Below are 19,203 nucleotides of genomic sequence, written 5' to 3'. Positions count from 1 at the left end.
TTCTTGGAAGCAAAAGAGCGACCTCCCACAGTGACAATAATTAAGCTTATTTTGGAGGAGGGGCTCTTTCATTATTTGTTTAGTTAAAAAAAACCAGGGTGTGGAGGCACTTAGAACGCTTAAAATTTCAGTGAAGTCCTTGGGGCACACCATTTGAGAAACCACTTTGTCATGGCCATTTTAGTTTAGGAAGGATTTGTATTTTCTGAAATTAGTTGCATTTCTATTGTAGTCAACTTGCTTATTAAAATAACTGTAAATTGGACATCTGCTGGCAAAACCATATTGTTTAGAGCAGTTTTAGACACAAAATAAATAGCAACTAGCATAGAACTGCCCTGTTTCTCATATTTTAAGACATACCCATAAAATAAGCCATAGCAGGATTTTTAAGCATTCAAGGAATATAAGCCATACCCCGAAAATAAGACATAGTGATAGGCGCAGCAGCAATGCTGGCCGCGGCAGGAGGAGGAGGAAAAAAATAAGACATCCCTTGAAAATAAGCCATAGTGGGTTTTTTTGAGGAAAAAATAAATATAAGACGTGTCTTATAATATGAGAAACACGGTACATAACCACCTGCCTGCTGACCACACCTCATGGCAGTGAAGTGTATCTGCCATTACTCTGAAAAACCCATCCCAATTTGATAGCTCGCTTCATATAACTTGGTGCTATTTCATGGTGTGGGTGGGTAGGAGTGCAATATTTTTGGGTGAATATTGCCCGGTGTCAGAGCAGTGAAGTCCTTAATGAGGCTTTTAGCAAGCTCTGCTCACTGATCATGCCACATGGCTATTGCAAAATGAAAAGAGGAACTTCCCACTGGTAAGACAGCAGAGCTTCAAGTGAATTTAGGGCCCACTCTTACCTCTGGCTCCACCCACCACTGGCATGCATCCCCAGAAGGTTTTCCATTGAGGGAATGCAGCCCTTGGGGTGAAAAAGATTCCCTACTCCTGGTTTAAGGCAAAAATGCAGGCTGAATGATTGAAATATGGCTGAATAATTTGATGCTGTTTTAACTCTGAATATTTCCTGACTGACGGTCGAATAAAGAATGATGATGATGAACTGTGAATATTTCAGGAAACTGATCAGTTCATTTCCCCCTACCTCTTTCAGATTGGGATAGTGCCACCCTGAGTAGTGAGTCACTTTTGGATACTGTGTCTAGATTTGTTCTTGCTGCCCTCCTGAAACATACAAATTTGCTTAGTCAAGCAAGTGGTGAGAGCAGGCAAGTATCCAAAAAGCATTTTGAGACCTTTCTCCCTTGTGTTAGAGAGATTTCCTGTCCTCTTAGCCTAATGTAACTTTTGTGTCTTTTAGGTATCAGCCTGGCAAAGCCTTAGTAGAAGTATATCGGTGTGTGTATAAAGTGCGGAGTCGTTTGCTTGCTTGCAAGAATATGGAGCTTATTCAGACTAGGTCGTCTTCAAGGGATAGATGGGTAAGACTAAAGACTGGCTCTTCGGCTCCTCTTTCTTATGTAGTGTAGGAAAATTGCTTTAACATGAAAGACTGCATAGTTGATTATTTTTTTGAGACCAACAATTATGTGAGCCTTTGTCTACAGTTTTGCTCACTTTCAATCCTATTTAAATGTGCCCAGTATATTTATTTCAGTTTCAAAATTTTGCTTGGTTCTGTTTTCTCTGTAGCTAGGGTTTTGTTTTGTTTTTTTTAAAAAAAACATTCCTTTGTTTTACAGAATGTTTTAATTTTTGGGGGGGGGGGTTCTGTGGACCGCAAATAAAGCTGTGTTTTTAAAATAATTTGCCTACTGCTTTGAATTGTGGGGGAGTGGTTTATAAGGCATATGTTGGTAGCTGTTCCTTCCTTCAACTGGACTCAGGAGATGCTTCTCTGCTTCCTGGTCAAACTGCTTTGAGAAGGAGGAAAAGGGATCTTCTAGCTCTAAGCCAGGGACGCTTTTTTGCCTGCTTTCCTTTCTTGCTTGTTCTTAAGAAGGAGGTTGCTGGACTAGTTGAAATTTCCCGATCTGATTCATCAAGGATCTTTTTCTGCTCTTCTGCTCCTGCCAAAGCAGTTACAGACTTGACATGTTGGTGCCATTCCTCTTGCATTGCCCCTCCCCTTAGAAGGTTCCACAAAAAAAACCCTTGTCATTATCGTCACAAGTATAAAATTATTGTCTGCATCCAGTCACACAAGCACAGATAGTGGAATTAGTACTCCATCGCTTCATACATTTTTGCAGGGGCAGTCATCCTGTGACCTGTGCTTATGGTAAAGCAATTTTGCCACTACCATTTTGCTATTAATTCAGCTCCACAGCCTGAAAGGACTGTGTGAGTCAGCTGTTGTTCAGCACAATCACTACTGTTTCCTGTTTTTAATTTAGGGGCAGATTTTTCCCCAGCTTGAACCCAACCTTCCGGGAGCCACATGCCAGTGGTGGATGGGGTCAGAGGCAGAAGTGGGTGGATGTGATTCTTACCCCCGTACAGAACACTATACAGTGGTACCTCGCTAGACGAATGCCTCACAAAACGAAAGTGGTACCTCGCAAGACGAAGTTTCCTATGGCGCGCTTTGCAAGATGATTTTTTTCCGTCCCATAGGGTGCTTTGCAAGACGATTCCCCCCCCCCCCCCGTCTTGCGAGGCACCCTATGGGAAACCGCACTTCAATGCGTTCCTATGGGAGCCGCTTCACAAAACGAATTTTTTGCTATACGAAGCGACTCGCGGAACGTATTAAATTCGTCTAGCGAGGCACCACTGTATTCCAAAACAAAAGTCAGGTTTCTACTTACCCTCCAGGCAAACAAAGTGCTATCACATTCAAGGACACATTCCAGCTGTGCTGTGAGAAAGGGTGTGTGACTTAAGGAAGAATTCCAGGGACCAGGTAGAGAGAAGGTTGCATTTGGCCTCCAGGCCTGAGGAACCTTGCCCCTGGTTTGATTAAAGAACATACTTCTTATTAAGCAATGAATTCTTCATATCTTTGAACCTTACCCTCTCCCCTCCCCTATCCCAGATGTCAGAAAATCCAGACTCTTTGGACATTGATGCCCAAGAGCACCCCTTTACTCGGACCATTGATGAAGAAGCAGAGATGGAAGAGCAGGCAGAAAGAGAAAGAGAAGAGGGGCACCCAGAACAAGAAGAGGAAGAGGAAGAAAGGGAGCATGAAGTTATGACAGCTGGCAGTAAGTAAAGTTTGGAAAAAGATTCCACAGAAGCTTGTTCAGAGAGTGTCCCATTAAAATGAAAGGGGCCTTCAACCGGAGTTTTATCTGTGATGAAAAAAGTCATCTGAATAATTTTTACAGCCCTTGAGCTCTGCCTAGAAGTTAAGACCTTTGTTTTTGTGTTGCATGTTACAGAAATCTTTCAATGTTTCCTATCAGCCCGTGAAGTAGCTCGCAGTCGAGACCGAGAGAGAATAAATGGTGGGGCAGGGGCTCGAATGGATGACCAGTCCCCTCAGTCCCAGCAAGAACGCAGAGTCAGCAGAGACCTTCCCGAGGGACAAGATGTGTACACAGCTGCCTGCAACTCTGTGATCCATAGGTGTGCTTTGCTGATTCTGGGAGTCAGCCCCGTTATTGAGGAGCTGCAGAAACGAAGGGAGGAAGGGCAGTTGCAACAGCCATCAACTGGTACCGCAGAAGGGATTGGACTCATGACCAGGTGCGATTAATGAACTGTGCACAAGAGCAGCCAGCAGCTCTTGAAACCTTGCTGAGTAGATCCTCAGTAATCTGCTAAGGTAGGGTAAGCCTGCCAAATCCTAACAATAGGCTTCAGAGGTCCTACTGTTTGCTCCAGGGCAGTTAGTGGTACATTGGGCAGGTCTTAGAGTCAGGCCCTTTCCTTTGGTAGTGCCTAATTTGTGCAATGAGCTCCAAGGGATGGGCGGGGTGGTGGTGGAATATGCCAGGCTTTCTCTCTTACTCAAGTGCTTAAGACTCAAATGATCCAGTAGCATTTTGGTTTCTGGTTGTTGCTGTGTGAGTTTTTGGCTGATTTTGTGGAATTATGTGAAATAATCTGGTTGCTAGCTTCTTTTGATATAGAAAACTGGAGTACACACACGCACACACACACACAACAAAATAAAGCTCATGGAAAGAACATCAGGGTCAGTTCCATACAAATGACCTGCATGGAATTGTCCCTAAAATTTGTGGTGAAAGGGGAAGTCCTTGTTTGAGAGAGCATTCTATGGGCACATCAGACTTCCCTGTGCATAATGTTAAACCCTAGGAGCTGCACTTTGCCTGCTCTTAGGGAATCATAGAATTGTAGAGTTTGAAGGGACCCCAAGGGTCATCTATTCCAACCCCCTGCTATGCAGGAATCTCAACTAAAGCATCCATGACAGAGGACCATCCAACCTCTGCTTAAAAACCTGCAAGGAGTTTGTTCCACTGTCAGATGTTAATCTCCTTTCTTGTAACTTGAATCCATTGATTTGAGTCCATTGATTCCATGGGACAGCCATTGAGATATCTGAAGATGGCTATCATATCTCCTCTCAGTCTCCTCTTTACAAGGCTAAACATACCCAATTCCCTCAACTGTTCCTTCCTCATAAGGCTTGGTTTCCAGAGCATTTATCATCTTCAATTATTATCTTTTCTTTTTTGCATCTGCATGAAACAGAAGTGAAAGCCTTACTGCAGAGAGTCGCTCAGTCCACTCTAGTTCAAGTTACAAACTGATGAAATCACGGAGTGAATCTGATTTATCTCAGCCTGAATCGGATGAAGAAGGTTATTCACTGGTAGGTGAAATACTTTAAAGCTTTGCATAATGTCACTCTTGCTGGTTCAGCTGTTGAAGATGCACTTGAAATGTTGTGAGTCTGTGTTGCAGTGGGATCTGCTTTCACATCAGCTCAGGACTTTATAGGTAGGTTGGGGCAAGCCATCGCCCCCAAAGTGTGCATGGGGAGTTTACATGCAGTGGGATCTAATTATTGCCATTGCTTAATTTCAACCCTCTTTTCCCTGCTCTGTTTCCTCACAAGTTGACTTCAAAATTCCCTTGAAGTTTGAAAAGCCACTCATGGCATTGTGCAAAGAACTGCCTTGCTTACCTTAAAAATATGTTAGGAGAAAACAAGGCATGACATTCAAAAGAACTTGGCAAATCAAGAATGTGGGCAATCCCACAGATTACAGAAGAATATTTAGTGTTAAAGTTGTGTCAGTGGCAGCATGATGAACCCAAGCTGGTCAGTCTCATGACAAAGTAACTTCAAACCATGGGTTTGAATAGCAAATGTCAAGTTAATTGACTTACTTGTTTTAAAATTGGGTGCCTGGTTTGTATGTAATGTTAGGACCAAGATCTCTTTAAAGGCAATGCAGACTCAGCAGAAGTCTCCCTTCTAGCTATGCAAGAGTAGGAGAAGAGAAGCAGGAATATGTGAGACCAACACTTTGCTTATCCACTTAGCAGCATGCCATGGTCTAGGTCGGATTATGTGAGAACTGGCCCATGGTATGATTTTCAAATTTGAGAGACCTGTGCAAAAACATGTGTTCAAGTTCAGCATGGAATGCTTCCAAGTATAGAGGTGGTTGTCTTTCGGAAGTGCCCCACTATGTTTTGTGTTCATTATATTGTATTTGGAATTGTTTACTCTGGTAGTAAGCTGCTGCATATAACTTATAAATGAAAGAGTTACCTTTTTGTTTGCTGGTTAGGTGGAATTCCATCTCACAGTATCAGAGAAAGGCAAGACAGTGAAGGCCTCTCTGTGATCATTTGGCTCATGCCTTCCCAGAACTTCCCCATACAGTAGCCAATGATATCTGCCTTTGCTTACTTTTCTCTTCCAAGCCTGCCCCTTCTGTGTTGTGTCTGTTAAATTGAAAGCCAACGCGAACAAACTTGAGTACATTGGTAGACATTGTATAAATGTAATAAATAAGGTATAACACTAACACTCTTTTTTGTTATTGTTATTCACTATAGAGTGGAAGACGAAATGTGGATTTGGACTTGGCATCATCCCATAGAAAGAGAGGTAATAGTTTGTGTAGAAAAGCCAGTTTTTTAGAGTAGTGGTCTTGAAACTCTTAAGTCTCAGAAAATCTTTCTGTGTTGATTGGTCTGCTATAGAGCCCCTCTATACTGCAGGGAATTATGGAGACACACACAGTTCACGCTCCCTGGAATCTGTGTGTGCTCCAGAGTGTTGTCAAGTTGCGTCTGCAGCTCTGTGTTGCAGGAGATTACTGGTAATGGTAGGTAAGATGCCTTTTGAGCAGCATGTCTGTCAAGACTCTGGAAGACGATTTGAAAAGCCACACTTTGACATACCTGTAATAGAAGGTAAAGAACTATGAGAGCTTTCTCCAGCCATTTAGTGCAGCAATTTCACTCTTTGCCTGCTTCTGGACCCAAAAGAGTGGGCAAGTTGCAAGGGTGATTTATCCTGGACAATACCCTTGACTGAGATCCTGGAGAACCGTTGCCATAGGGTGTAAACAACACAGAGCTAGGATGAAAGAATCAGCAGGGAGGTTGGTCAAAAAATTGCTTCAGTTCTGTGCTCATGTCTGCTCCCCTTGTCCCTGCTCTGCTTTCCTTGGAAAGTATCTTTGGGACTTGAACCCTTCATCAGGCTTTGGCTGGATGAGTGAGTTTATTCCCAGCTCTTAGTTACTCCTAGTTTTAATTACTCCTATGGAGAGGCATCTTCTTGGGGCAGCTCTTGCCTTATCTGATAAGCTCAACCTGCTGCCTAACACTCTATCTTTAGAACACACTGCCATTTTTCAAGTGTGAATGTCACCTCATGAATTATTGCACAACTCCTCTTAAGCATTCACATGGCAATGGGATATGAAGTGGTGCAATAATACCCCATCACTTCCTTACACTGCAGGAAGTTTGAGAAGCTGCACATTCATGAACGTTGCTCAAACATTTCCCCCTCTTAAAGCTGTTTTCCATGTATGGACAGAATGCAGATTGAATGTTGTCTTCTGTACCCAATGTCTCTCTTTGTCTTCTGATTCTTGTGTGGTAGTGTGTTTACTCCTTTTTGGCCAGTTGAGCCCCAGAAAAAAGAAGAGCTCCAAGCAAGTACATGACGGCATGTTGTGATTTTATTTTCTCTCTCTAGCTTGCCTACATACTTTATAAAACATAAAATATGTGTAGCAGTTGTTCCACATTCATTTTGAAAATTTCATTACTAGAACCTGGCATTTAAGGACAAGTAAACACTGGGGTTTTTGTTCCATCTAATGTTGGCAGGTAGTTATAGGCATAACCGCTCACTAAAAATTCAAGTTATAAGAATGTATAAGAATTTATGTTCAGGGGATCAACATTGAGAGGATCAATGAATCGTGTACTTGGCATGTTTCAGAAGCCAGGTTCATTGGCTGGCATCTCCACTGAAAGGGCTGCAAAAGGTCTACTGTATGTGACCCTAGAGCAGCCTTCATCAGCTGGGTGCCTTCCAGATGTTTTGTGGACTATAACTCCCATCAGCTCCAGTCAGCACCATTGTGCTGGCCTGGAGTTATAGTCCAGAACCTCTGGAAGGCACTAGGTTGGGGAATGCTGCCCTAGAGAGTGGACCTCGCTGCCAGTTTAATACTGAGAAAGGCAAACTACAGGGTTTGAGCATGAAAAACTGTACTTGCAAGTAATATAATAGCTTGTTTAAACCAAAACAGGCAGCTTCCCCCAAACCTTTCTTGAGGAGTCTTGTTAACTTAATTCAAAAGTATGACCATACTACCATTAATACTCTTATCTGCTGTACCACCTTGTTCTGCAATCCCAGGCTTGTCAAATCCTGTTCCTTGGGATTTTTATGCCTTGTGGAGAAGTAGTTCACATGGACTTCATCTGAACATAAGAAATGTGGTGCTGGATCAGGCCAATCTAGTCCAGCATGCTGTTCTCACAGCAGCAAACAAGAACCAGGACCCAAACACAAGAAAACTCTCCCCTCCTATAGTTTCCAGCAATTGCTATTAAGAAGCATTCCTTCTCTGACTTTATCTTTTGTTGCTCCACTTTCAGTCCTCTATATGACTCATTTTTGCACCGGATAATTCCCACTGAACTGTTAAGGGCCTAGTGAAGAAGGCTTAAAATGGGAGTAAACAAGTTTTAGAATTCCAGGCAGAGCAAACACAGTAACATCATAGTAAAACTCACCCCCCATGATAATCCTGTAATTTATTTTGTTTTAAAAATCCCACTCTTTCCCCAAGCAGTGCAGGACAATATAGGTGATTTCTGTTCCGTGCCCCTTTATCCCTGGAACAGCCCTGCAAGGTAGATTAAAGTAAAAGGTAACAGGTAGCCTCGAGTCACTCAGTGAACATCATGGATTAGTAGGGATTTGAAAATGGGTTTTAATTGCCCTAGCCCAACTTTCTAACCTGGGGCTACGCAATATGGAACCCTCCAGATATTGTTGGGAGTACAACTCCCATTATCCCTGACCACCATGTTGTCTACCACTGCTCTAATCACAGCAGCACGCTGGCTGATGCAGATGAACTGTGGCTTTGTTCTGTTCTCATATGCAGGATGCCTTGAATTAGATGTGTTCAGACCATCTTTTTAAAAAAACGCACCAGCTCTTTCTCTTGTCCTTTCAGAGTCACTTCACAATAACACTCTCTTGATCACTTTTAAAGAAAACTTTTAAAAACCACAAATTATTTTACATGCTTGCATTTTGTGTAGTAGCCTCTTTGATTTTAATGGTTGGGAGTTTCTCAAAGCACTTGGATAATCATAAATTTGGAGAACTGAAGTGTGCTAATCATACAACATCCCATCTAAAGGGGAGGGCTTAATGAAGAAAGTCATTTTAAATTTGCATGGAGATCTGTAGTTAGTTTTGAGATTTTAGAGAAAGTAATTCCAACCCACATTTTAAATGTATTAAGTGATTTTTTGTTTAGATTGTGTTTTTGGTTACTCATTAGAATATGGGCTTTAAAAATACGAGGCAGTTATGTACTTTGAGCGAAACCAAATTATTGTTAGAGAATTGAACACTTGTGTGTGGTACATACATACATGATTTTATTTACATAATCCATATAATTAAACATAACAAAAGTAGTCATAAATTGTCAGGGGGACTCCTTACAGGGAGCCTCCCCCAGTCACCCTGACCAGCACTTCGCCCAGCGATAGCGTCAGCAGTGGGTCAGGAGGGAGCGGAATGGAGGGAGGGCTCCAAGATGCTACTGGTCCCTTGCACCGACTCAGACGGCCAGTAGAGGAAGGAAGGCTCAGCAACGCAGTGGAGTCACAGCAACATCCCCGCCAACCAAGGGGAGGTGGGACGCATCCCCTTCTGGCGCCCGATTTGAGGCGCACGCCCAGACGTAGGGTGAAGGGGAGGCGTTTTGGGGTCCCCAAGCTCTTATGATGGACCAGAAACTGGAAGGCGGTATTGCCAGATTCTGGGAGCGACTAGGCAGTCATGTTTTCTGATGTCTCTGCACTGTAAATAGTATGCACAATAAAACTCTTAAAGACAGAGCAGACTGGAGCGTCTTTACTCGGGAGTAGCTGCAACAATCCCCTGACATAAACAATAAATAGAACATTAAAAAATACAAAAACAAACCGAACAATTTCCTCATAAATCACAATATAACCTAAAATAAAGATACAAAAAACCCAACATGAACACACACCCCCAGCAAAATTCCAAACAATATCCCAGCCCAAGAGTCTGTTCAGCAGTCTCAGCTTTTGTAACTGTAGTCAGTCAGGCCAAGTGGGAAAGGTCTGCAAGACAGCAAACAAATTTTCCAGGACTCACAACCAAGGTGGTATTCCCCCCCCCCCCCAAAAAAAATTTAGCTTTCAGATTTTCAAGACAGAAGCTTGCTTTTGGCTGCATTTTGTGCCAATTCTCACAAGTTAAATAAAGACACTAAACTTTGTGAACCAGTGTTTTTCATGTACATTTTCATGAATGCAAGAGATTAGTGTACCAAGAGGCATTCTGAGGAAGAAACCAAACTAAAGAAAGAAAGGAATCTGTTGGATGATGCTGCTGCCTTGGTGCGTGTGGCTGTATTGGTTCACGATAGCATCAGAAATTAGGAGGTACATCTAGGACATTCAATCCATTAAAAAGGGGGCTTCCACAGAAAAGCTACAGACCTTGGAATCGCCAACACACCAAAGCTTTTCTCTTTTTCCTATCAGCAGTTCAGCTGAACAGTGCAACAGGCAGCAAATTTTGAAAGCACAGAATACTACCGCATAGTCACTGTTTCCATTTTAATTATAATTCCATGCAAGCTTACACTTAACTCATTTGGTAGCAGTATGCAGCAGCAATGCAGGGTGTGCATAGCTGTCATCTGATAATTGGAGTAGTTCTCGCCATCTGTTTGGCCATCCCTGTGTAGCTGTGCACACCCTGCATTGCTGCTACATACTGCTACCAAATGAGTTAACTGATCAACCTATGCAGCAATTTGGATGGGACCAGAAACTGCTTGCAGCCCCATTGGAAATTTGGGTGTGGGAGAGTCCTTGAAATCAAAAGGAGGTTTGCTATATCACATCAAATGAATAGAAAACAGCTTGGAAGGAAGGCAGAAAAGAAATAATTAGTGTGAGTTTACTTGCCCTTTACCCATTCCTGTACCTGCGTAAAGTTTTCTTTCAAAGCAAGCTATGTATCATCCACCTGCTTTGCCCTTAATAGTTTAATAATGCTGGTCAGTCACAATCCTTGCTTTACAATTGAATGTTAAAGAAGAAATGGAGTGCTCAGTTTGTTTTGTGGCAAATGGTTCTTTTCCCTCAACCACTCTCTGTTTTCTTTTATTTGTGTTACCATCTTATTCAGTATATAAGCTTTCAGCGGTTTGAGTGGCTTCTGCCTTTAATTTTCTTCTTTATGTTGCTTAAGGATTTACTGCTAGAAAAACATAGCTGAAGTTACCTTCCTTCAAGAATAGTATACTTTGCTAACTGTGTGCATGAGATGATAAGGAATACCTTTTACCATCTGTTGCAAAGCTGCCCATTCACTACTACTTGTCAGTGTTATTTAAAATCACTGCGTTGGAATTAATGAAGTTCTGTTGTGTGTTTCTAGGAGCAGTCCACAGCCCAATTGAAGCACTAAGTGATTCATGGACTCGACTGAAGCACAGAGATTGGCTGTATAGCTCTATGTGTTTGTTTGGGGAGTCCGATTTTGATTTTACAAAATCTGTTGGAGTTCATACTCTGATTGAAAATGTTATTAGCTTTGTAAGCGGAGATGTGGGAAGCTCTCCAGGCTTCAAGGAGCCTGAAGAAAGCATGTCAACGAGCCCCCAGGCCTATATTATCGCAATGGAGCAGCAGCAACAGAGGGCAGAGGTGTGTATTGTAATTACCTATATTCCAGTTAATAATTGTAGAATGAAAGATGCTTTGGAATTTTCAGTTTACATGCTTTGCCCAACTGTAACTTGTGGGGAGGCAATTATTTCAGGTTACTTTACAAGAGGGAGGTTCTAGGATGCATGAGTCTGTAATGGCCTCTCTGCCATCACTTGCATGCCTTGGAGGAAGTGGGTGTGACCTCCCAAGCACATCATGTTTGCTTCTTCCTGCTTGGGCATCAAAGGAGCAACATGCCGGACTATAGCAGTCAGTCAATCGGGATTGTATGGGTATTCCTAATGCATACGTATTACATGTGGGGTTGTGTATGCAGCCAGGAAGGAAGGAAGGAAGGGGTTGCTTTTGGAAAGCAATTTTGGCTGTGCAAGCGAAGTGTCTCCCCACATCTCTTCCTTTATTTTCGTTGATTGTTCTTCTGTTCCTAAAATACTTTCATCTGTTGTATGTGGGGGTCATACAGGCCTATACTCTGTATTTGTATCAATGCACTTGAAGGGCTTTGTCTCCCAAGGGGTAAAATGCAAACTATTTTTAAACATTGTTTTTAGCTGAGGCTGGAGGCACTTCATCAGATTCTGGTGTTGCTTTCTGGGATGGAAGAAAAAGGCAGCACTCTGTCCATAGGAAGTCGACACGGCCCAGGCTTTCAGTCCTCTTCGCTTCTCACATCAGTGAGGCTGCAGTTCCTGGCTGGGTGCTTTGGCTTGGGTACTGTAGGACATGCAGGCTCCAAAGGAGAGAGTATCCGTTTGCATCATTATCAGGTAAGGGATGCTTTGGCCAAACGTTGGAATTCTGTCAATTGTTTAAAGCAACTTCTCATTGTGCTGCATTAATAATAATAATGATGATAATGATAATAATAATAATAATTATTATTATTTATTTATACCCCACCTATCTGGCCGGGTCTCCCCCGCCACTCTGGGTCCCTGGGTTGTTTTGGGTCCCTGGGTTCTTTTCCTATTGTGTGTGGGGGTGTGTGTGTCATTCTGCAAGCTTTGGGGTTGCCACCAAGCCTGATGATAGCTTATATATTCAAAATATATGATGCCATTTTGGCCACACAAGCAGTGGCGCTTAGAGTCTTAGAATCATAGAATCGTATAGTTGGGGGGCACCTTAGGGGTCATCTAGTCCAACCCCCTGCAGTGCAGGAATTACAGCTAAATAATCCTTGACAGATGACCAACCAAACTCTGTTTTAAAACCTCCAATAAAGGAGAGTTTCTGATTATCATATATAGAGGGAATGATAGTGGATTTAAGTCTGGAATGGGGTGTACTAATGTAAATAGACACTGTAGAAGACAACTGGAAGCAGAATATGTGCATATCCTATAAATGTAACATTTCCTTAGTGTTGTGAGATTCCGTATGATAGGAACCACATTGTGCTGACAATTGTGTAATGCAAAGACAGTTGTTTCCTATATTAGGCAAGTCATGAAAGGAGTTAAATGTAGTTAGCCAATGCTACACATTAGCAACCTTTCATAAAATTGGAAAAGTTCCTGAATTATACATGGTAAATGCCTTAAGTAGCATGACATCAGTGCATATCCATAGGGATGGGTTTCACAGTATGTGATTTTTCCATAGGATGGCATCAGGGCAGCTAAGAGAAATATCCAGACTGAAATCCAAGTGGCTGTGCACAAGATCTATCAGCAATTGTCTGCAACTTTGGAAAGAGCCCTCCAAGCAAATAAACATCACATAGGTAAGAAGATCACATTTGATCTTGCAAGGTTTTTTGCTGCCAACAGAAAACAAGTCAAATGTTCCTTGTCTTATTTTTTTTCAATTCCTGAGCAGACTTGAAATGTCTCTAAGTATTTTCTTTATATTTTGGTGTGTGTTTGTGTACATGTGTGTATTAGAGGCACAGCAGCGTCTCCTGTTGGTAACTGTGTTCGCCCTGAGTGTTCACTACCAGCCAGTTGATGTCTCCTTGGCCATTTCCACTGGCTTGTTAAATGTCCTGTCGCAATTATGTGGAACAGACACCATGCTTGGTCAGCCACTGCAGCTCTTGCCAAAAAGTGGCATTTCCCAGCTCAGCACAGCTTTAAAAGTAGCCAGCACCAGATTACTTCAGATCCTAGCTATTACCACAGGGTAAGTATTAACTGTCTGTTTTCTGAATGATCATTCATCATCTCAACTCTCCCAGATATTTTAAAAGCAGTATTTTCCCCATAGCTAGTTCATCAACACTTTTTATGTCCTTGCAGTGTAACTTGGTAGTAAATTGGATATGATAAAACCTTCAGTTTGTTGGGAAACAGTTTTTATTTACTTATTTAGAGTGTTTATAACTCACTTTTCATCTTAGTTCAGCATTACCTTAACAACAATTAGAATAAATTTCTACAGTTAAATATTTCAGAAGGTAGCACTGGGACTATAAAGTTGAGTTGTTGGTGTGATGTGTTAATATTAGTTTGCTGTACTTAGATGGACTCCAGTTGAATATAATTTACCTGTTAAAATCTCTGTCACAAACAAACACACACACACACACACACATACACGCACACACACACACCCTACCTCTCCCTCTCCCCCATTTGCTGTTTTGTTTCTCCCTTCACAACATATTGAAAATACAGTCCTTCCTCTCTGTCCCATCGGGAAAACCATTGGCCAGGGACTATTTTGCCAGTCTGTAGCAAGGATCATTCAGGCACAAGAACATGAAATCCCCCCCCCCACAACATACCTGTCTCTTTTTCTGCAAAACCCTCCGTGTTCTGCAGATTCAAAGCTGTTCTAATAATGCCAAGCCTCTTTACATACCGTAGTTGCTAATTGATCTTCACATTCCCACCCCCCAGAACTTATGCAGATAAACTGAGTCCCAAAGTGGTCCAGTCTTTGCTGGATCTGCTGTGTAGTCAGCTGAAAAACCTGTTGTCACAAGCTGGTGTAATGCTTATGGCATCATTCGAGGAAAAAGAAGATGGCGAGGAGGAAGAAAAAAAGGCAGAGTCAAATGGAGACAGTGAGAAGAAAGACTTCAGAGGTAATCTCATTCTGGCTTTTTGTTTGTTTGTTTGTTTTGTTTTTTAAAGAAAAGAGAATTCCTGGGGCTGGGGATAGGGGAGGAAAGAATATAGAGCCAAAGCTCACTACTTGAATGGCTGATTTAGACATCTGAACAATTGGAGTTTGCCCACTTCCTTACTTGTTTGTGTCTTGCTGGTTGGCAGCAGCCATTTTGGGCAGAAACCTTGGAGGGAGGATGTGAGATCAGACAAATCACAGATTAGAAATTTTCCCAAAGAAAAAAAGGAAATCCTCAGATTGCTATGTGGATGCTCACCTAACAAATAATTTCTTGGGAAGCATTGTATTTGGATAGCGGGACCCGCATGTACTCTGTTTCCATGCTTCGTGCTGTAGAAAAGAGCCCACACCCCCAATTATTCCTCAGAGACTTCTATATTTTTGTTTTATGCACTGGAAACTTTTTGCTGTAAACAGTTAATGGGATTTGATAAATATAAATATTATATGGTCTATTTGTTTCATTATTATTATTATTATTATTATTATTATTATTATTATTATTATTCTACCCTTCATCCGTAGATGGTTAACAAATTACACAATCCAAATTACACAATCCAAATTACACAATCCACGTTCTCAGTGGATGAGAGATCATGTGGTGAACAGAACAACACTACTATGAGATGAGATCACTTGAGGGCAAATGATCTTATCTGAGAAAGAACAAATGAGAGTGGACAATGTAAACATGAAAACGTCTTCACAAGCAGTGTCAGAATTAGTGGGGGGCATTGTTTACATTTTGACACTATAGGGAATGGTTGGACTTTAAGTGTTGCTGAGAATTTTGTCTCTCCACCTGTGTTGTAATCTTTATCCACAGCCCCTATTGATCCTTCTTATTGAAAATTTTTGCAAACCATTGCTTACTTTTTCTCTTCTGGTACAGAAAAAGGCACCCATGAAATGGAATAAATCTAAATCTGGTCCAAGAGAGCAGAAATAAAGTTAGTGTAAGAAGAATTTTGTTGCACGACAAAAGGATAAGATGCTGTTTTGTTGTGTATTATTTGTTCTTTTACTATTTTAAAAATACCTTTGCCCTGCTCTTCAGCTGAGAAAGCTTTCTGGGCACCTTACATAAAATCAATAAAAAGTTAAAAACAGTGATAAAGACAGTGGACAATAAAAGCAGAGCGGATTAAATCATTTGGCTGCAAAACAGCAATAACACTTGCTGGCAGATGGTAGGGTAGACAGCTGGTTATCTTTTCCTAGGCATTCTCCAGGCAGAGCAGATGCAAATCAGGGCTTTGAAAAATATGAATCCCTTTCCTTTTTGCAATAATAATTTTTATTGTTTTAAATACACAGTGGCTCTTCGAAAACAGCACGCTGCAGAGTTGCATCTAGGTGATTTCTTAGTCTTTCTTAGAAGGGTGGTTTCTTCAAAAGCCATTCAGTCCAAAATGGCATCTCCAAAGTGGACAGAGGTGCTCCTGAACATAGCTTCTCAGAAATGTTGTTCAGGTATAGTCCTATGGTCTTTTTTTATTTGTGGGGAGTGTGTTTATCATTTGGAGATACAAGCTTGCATCATGTCCATCAAATGAATAATTACAGAAACTCTTTATACATGTTTTGTGTATTTAAGTGGGTGGCCCGTTTTATCTTGTGTATTCTGGATATTTGATACCATTTTATAGACACACCACTGATTTCTAACTTTGTTTGGTATGTTATTAGCATGTGTTGGTAGTGCCAACTTTCCTTTTGGGTCCCATTTCTAGGTGTTCCTTTGGTTGGCAACTTGAGGACCAGGCTGCTTGCGCTACATGTTCTGGAAGCTGTGCTGCCTGCTTGTGAATCGGGTGTGGAGGATGACCAGATGGCTCAGGTCTTCATATTTTATAATATTATAAAATTTTAAGTTTTTATGTTTGCAGCAGTGAGAAACTGTGGTTCGGTTTAAGTTACTTCTCAGCCCATACGGATATGAAATTTACAGCATGCTATGGTATAAGAGAAAACTATATGAAAATGTTACATAGATGCTACCTAACACCTAGTAGATTGGTAAAAATGTATAAAGCAAAGTCAAATAAGTGTTGGAAATGTAAAGAGAAAGAAAGTACCCATTTCCATATGTGGCGGTCTTGCAATAAGGTTAAAGCTTACTGGGAAATGATATATAATGAACTGAAAAAGATGTTTAAGATAACATTTGTTTAAAAACCAGAAGTTTTTCTTTTGGGGATAATGGGATCAGAGCTGCCTAAACAATGCAGAAACTTGTTTATTTATGCAGCTATAGCTGCAAGAATAATATTTGCCCAAAATGGAAAGAAGAAAAAGTCCTGACGAGAGAAGAATGGTTGCAGAAACTAATGGAATATGCAGAAATGGAAAGAATAAGAAATCAAGATAACAATTTTTTTTATTAAGAAATGGAAATGGTTTATTGAATATTTACAAACATATTGCAAACAGATGAAGACATTAGCAGGACTATTGTAATAACAGATAATAATAATAATAAAAAGAATAGATTGAAACGATTTGGGATATGCAGGGAAAGATGAAAATAATTTTAAGGACCACAGAAAGAGGGGGAGGGAAGTCGAGATTTATAATGTCAGAATTATTGTTGATTGATTGGTGAAATATTTTCTTTTTTGTTAATAATCGAAAATTATAATTAAATATTTAAAAAAGTTACTTCTCAGCCCCCAGCAACAGCCTGAAAATAATGAAGCTGCTTTTTTGACAATCTGGTCATTGATCTGCCCAGCATACAACGGTCTCCTCTAGGTGACCATGGCTGCCTCAGACCAGAGGTCCTATTAAAACAACTTTAGCTAGATTAAAAGAAAATTATTTGAAAATAATACCAAAATGATCCTTAATGCCTACAGAAGTAGCTAAAATGGATAACTGATGTTCATCTGAAAAAGGGGGGGGGATGTACAGCTCACAGTTCCTTCACATCCTCCATGTGTGGTGGGACTGTGCCAAAGTTGCCTAATTCTGGGATAAAATATTTGTAGAAATAACAAAAATACTGGGAAAACCTGTAAAAAAGCCCTCCTAAAGCAACCTAAAGGTTATTAAATAAAGTTTTAATAGGTTGCTTGTTAATGGCAGAAAAAATATTGATCGCTAGAAATTGGAAAGTACCAAAGGGTTTAAATGTACAACAGTGGAGTAAGGTAAATTGGGACATAGCACTTTCTGGAAAAGTGATGCAAAACCTTTGTGTGGCTAGAGGGTCAAGTGCCCAAGAGACTTTTATGGTGGCCATTCATTCAACACATTAAAAAAATGCTATAGGACGAACTGTTTCTGCTACATTCCTTAATATATGATTGTGTTAACATTCTCCTTCATATTGATATTAGCAACTTTCTCTCCACTTCAGTGCTTGTATGAACTATGCCTTTGAGTTGTGTAAAGGGAGTATTTCCCCCCCCCCCAAATAATTTGAAAAAAGGAAACAAGGCAGAGGTATTTTTCTTGGCCCCATAGCCACCTCATCAGACCTGGATTGTACCAAATCACAGGTTTTCAGAGATGTGTTTTTTAAAAAGAAGAGGAAACTGTCTTCTGTTGCCAGCTTCAAACCCCTAGTTGCTTTGTTATCTGCAGTGTAAGCAGGATGGCAAATACAGTCTTAAAAATTACCTGTGACTAATTGGAATTAAATGTTTTTCAATCATGTTTCCCAAACAGGTTATTGATCGGTTGTTCTCCCTTCTGTCTGATTGTATGTGGGAAAGTCCTGTTGCACAAGCCAAGCACATCATTCAGATCAAGGAGAAAGAAAAAGAAATGAAGCTGCAGGTATTTGCTTTAATTCTGATCAATTTCATAATGTAATTTCAGCCACTGATGAAGTCCTTTGTCTTGAAACGGGTTTGGCTCCCTTGATTCCTAATCCTAATCAAGGGATTAGGAATGGGTTTGTCCAAGAGAGTGGGTTCAAATGTGAGTTTAGCATCCGCTCTGAGGAGAATATCTATAGCTAGAGGAAGGAGCCTCGTATTGAAGAGAGGAGGACCATGTGAAGAGACAGGAGGTGCCTGGAGGGCTGAGTCTGAGCCAGAGGAGGGGGAAGCTGTGGGACTACAGACCCCCTGTGTCTCCTTCCCGTCAGGCGGGGAGAGCTCTTCTAGGAAAAGAAGACTCCCAAGGTCTCTTAAAACTCAGGAGTGGGATTGCTAAGAGAGGGGGTAAATGACGAAAAGCGCCCCTTGCTCACAAAACAAGCTGTGAAGGAAGCTGTGCTGTGCCCAAAATAATTACCTGAAACACCTGTCATAAAGGATATGAAGGAACAAGAGAAACTGAGTTAAGCATTTCACCACCTATTCTAGAAACCGGAACATCTACCTGAAGTGTAGCAACCGATTTTTAGCAACTGAAGTTTAAGAAAAGATGTGCATATACCACTGTGTTTAAGCCTGTGACATCTTTATATATTTAGTTTAAGTAAAAGTTAACTTCTTCCTAACCCAACTTTGTTCCACCAATCTCTTTTTGTAAATAAAACTCATTTTTGATCAACTCCTGCCGGAGGCTCCCTGAAACAAAGTTCCCCTCACACAAGACCCCCACAAGATAGCCTGTGGTAAAATGGTAGAAAATCATTGGCGTACTATGGGGAGGGCCGGGTATATTTAATTGGGGGCAGTTAGTGGGGTGAGTCCGCTACAGTATCATATGGGATTTGGTTTATCAAGTTTTCAGTATTAGAGTGCTTGTATCTATGGTTATTTTTGTAAAAGGTAGT

At 41.1% G+C, this 19,203-nt stretch overlaps 1 protein-coding gene across 14 annotated transcripts in view; it reads left to right on the top strand.

The window, feature by feature from the left end:
* Positions 1-19,203, top strand: part of HERC1 (HECT and RLD domain containing E3 ubiquitin protein ligase family member 1) — a 112,163-nt gene that overhangs the window by 36,991 nt on the left and 55,969 nt on the right. For 13 of the 14 annotated variants that reach the window (XM_088656664.1, XM_035130891.3, XM_035130895.3 and 10 more), the window contains exons 20-33: positions 1,129-1,243; positions 1,336-1,456; positions 3,013-3,184; positions 3,362-3,668; positions 4,644-4,764; positions 5,964-6,015; positions 11,101-11,369; positions 11,945-12,160; positions 12,999-13,119; positions 13,280-13,517; positions 14,237-14,424; positions 15,789-15,944; positions 16,205-16,311; positions 18,144-18,254. In XM_088656664.1, coding sequence (XP_088512790.1) covers positions 1,129-1,243; positions 1,336-1,456; positions 3,013-3,184; positions 3,362-3,668; positions 4,644-4,764; positions 5,964-6,015; positions 11,101-11,369; positions 11,945-12,160; positions 12,999-13,119; positions 13,280-13,517; positions 14,237-14,424; positions 15,789-15,944; positions 16,205-16,311; positions 18,144-18,254 — 2,294 coding nt within the window. The remainder of the gene's footprint in view (positions 1-1,128; positions 1,244-1,335; positions 1,457-3,012; positions 3,185-3,361; positions 3,669-4,643; positions 4,765-5,963; positions 6,016-11,100; positions 11,370-11,944; positions 12,161-12,998; positions 13,120-13,279; positions 13,518-14,236; positions 14,425-15,788; positions 15,945-16,204; positions 16,312-18,143; positions 18,255-19,203) is intronic. The other variant, XM_035130896.3, reaches the window with a different exon arrangement.

The sequence above is a fragment of the Zootoca vivipara genome, chromosome 13 (genome assembly GCF_965207765.1).
Source record: "Zootoca vivipara chromosome 13, rZooViv2.hap1.1, whole genome shotgun sequence".
NCBI classification, from domain to species: Eukaryota; Metazoa; Chordata; class Lepidosauria; order Squamata; family Lacertidae; genus Zootoca; species Zootoca vivipara.
This window is presented reverse-complemented; position numbering and strand designations above follow the sequence as displayed.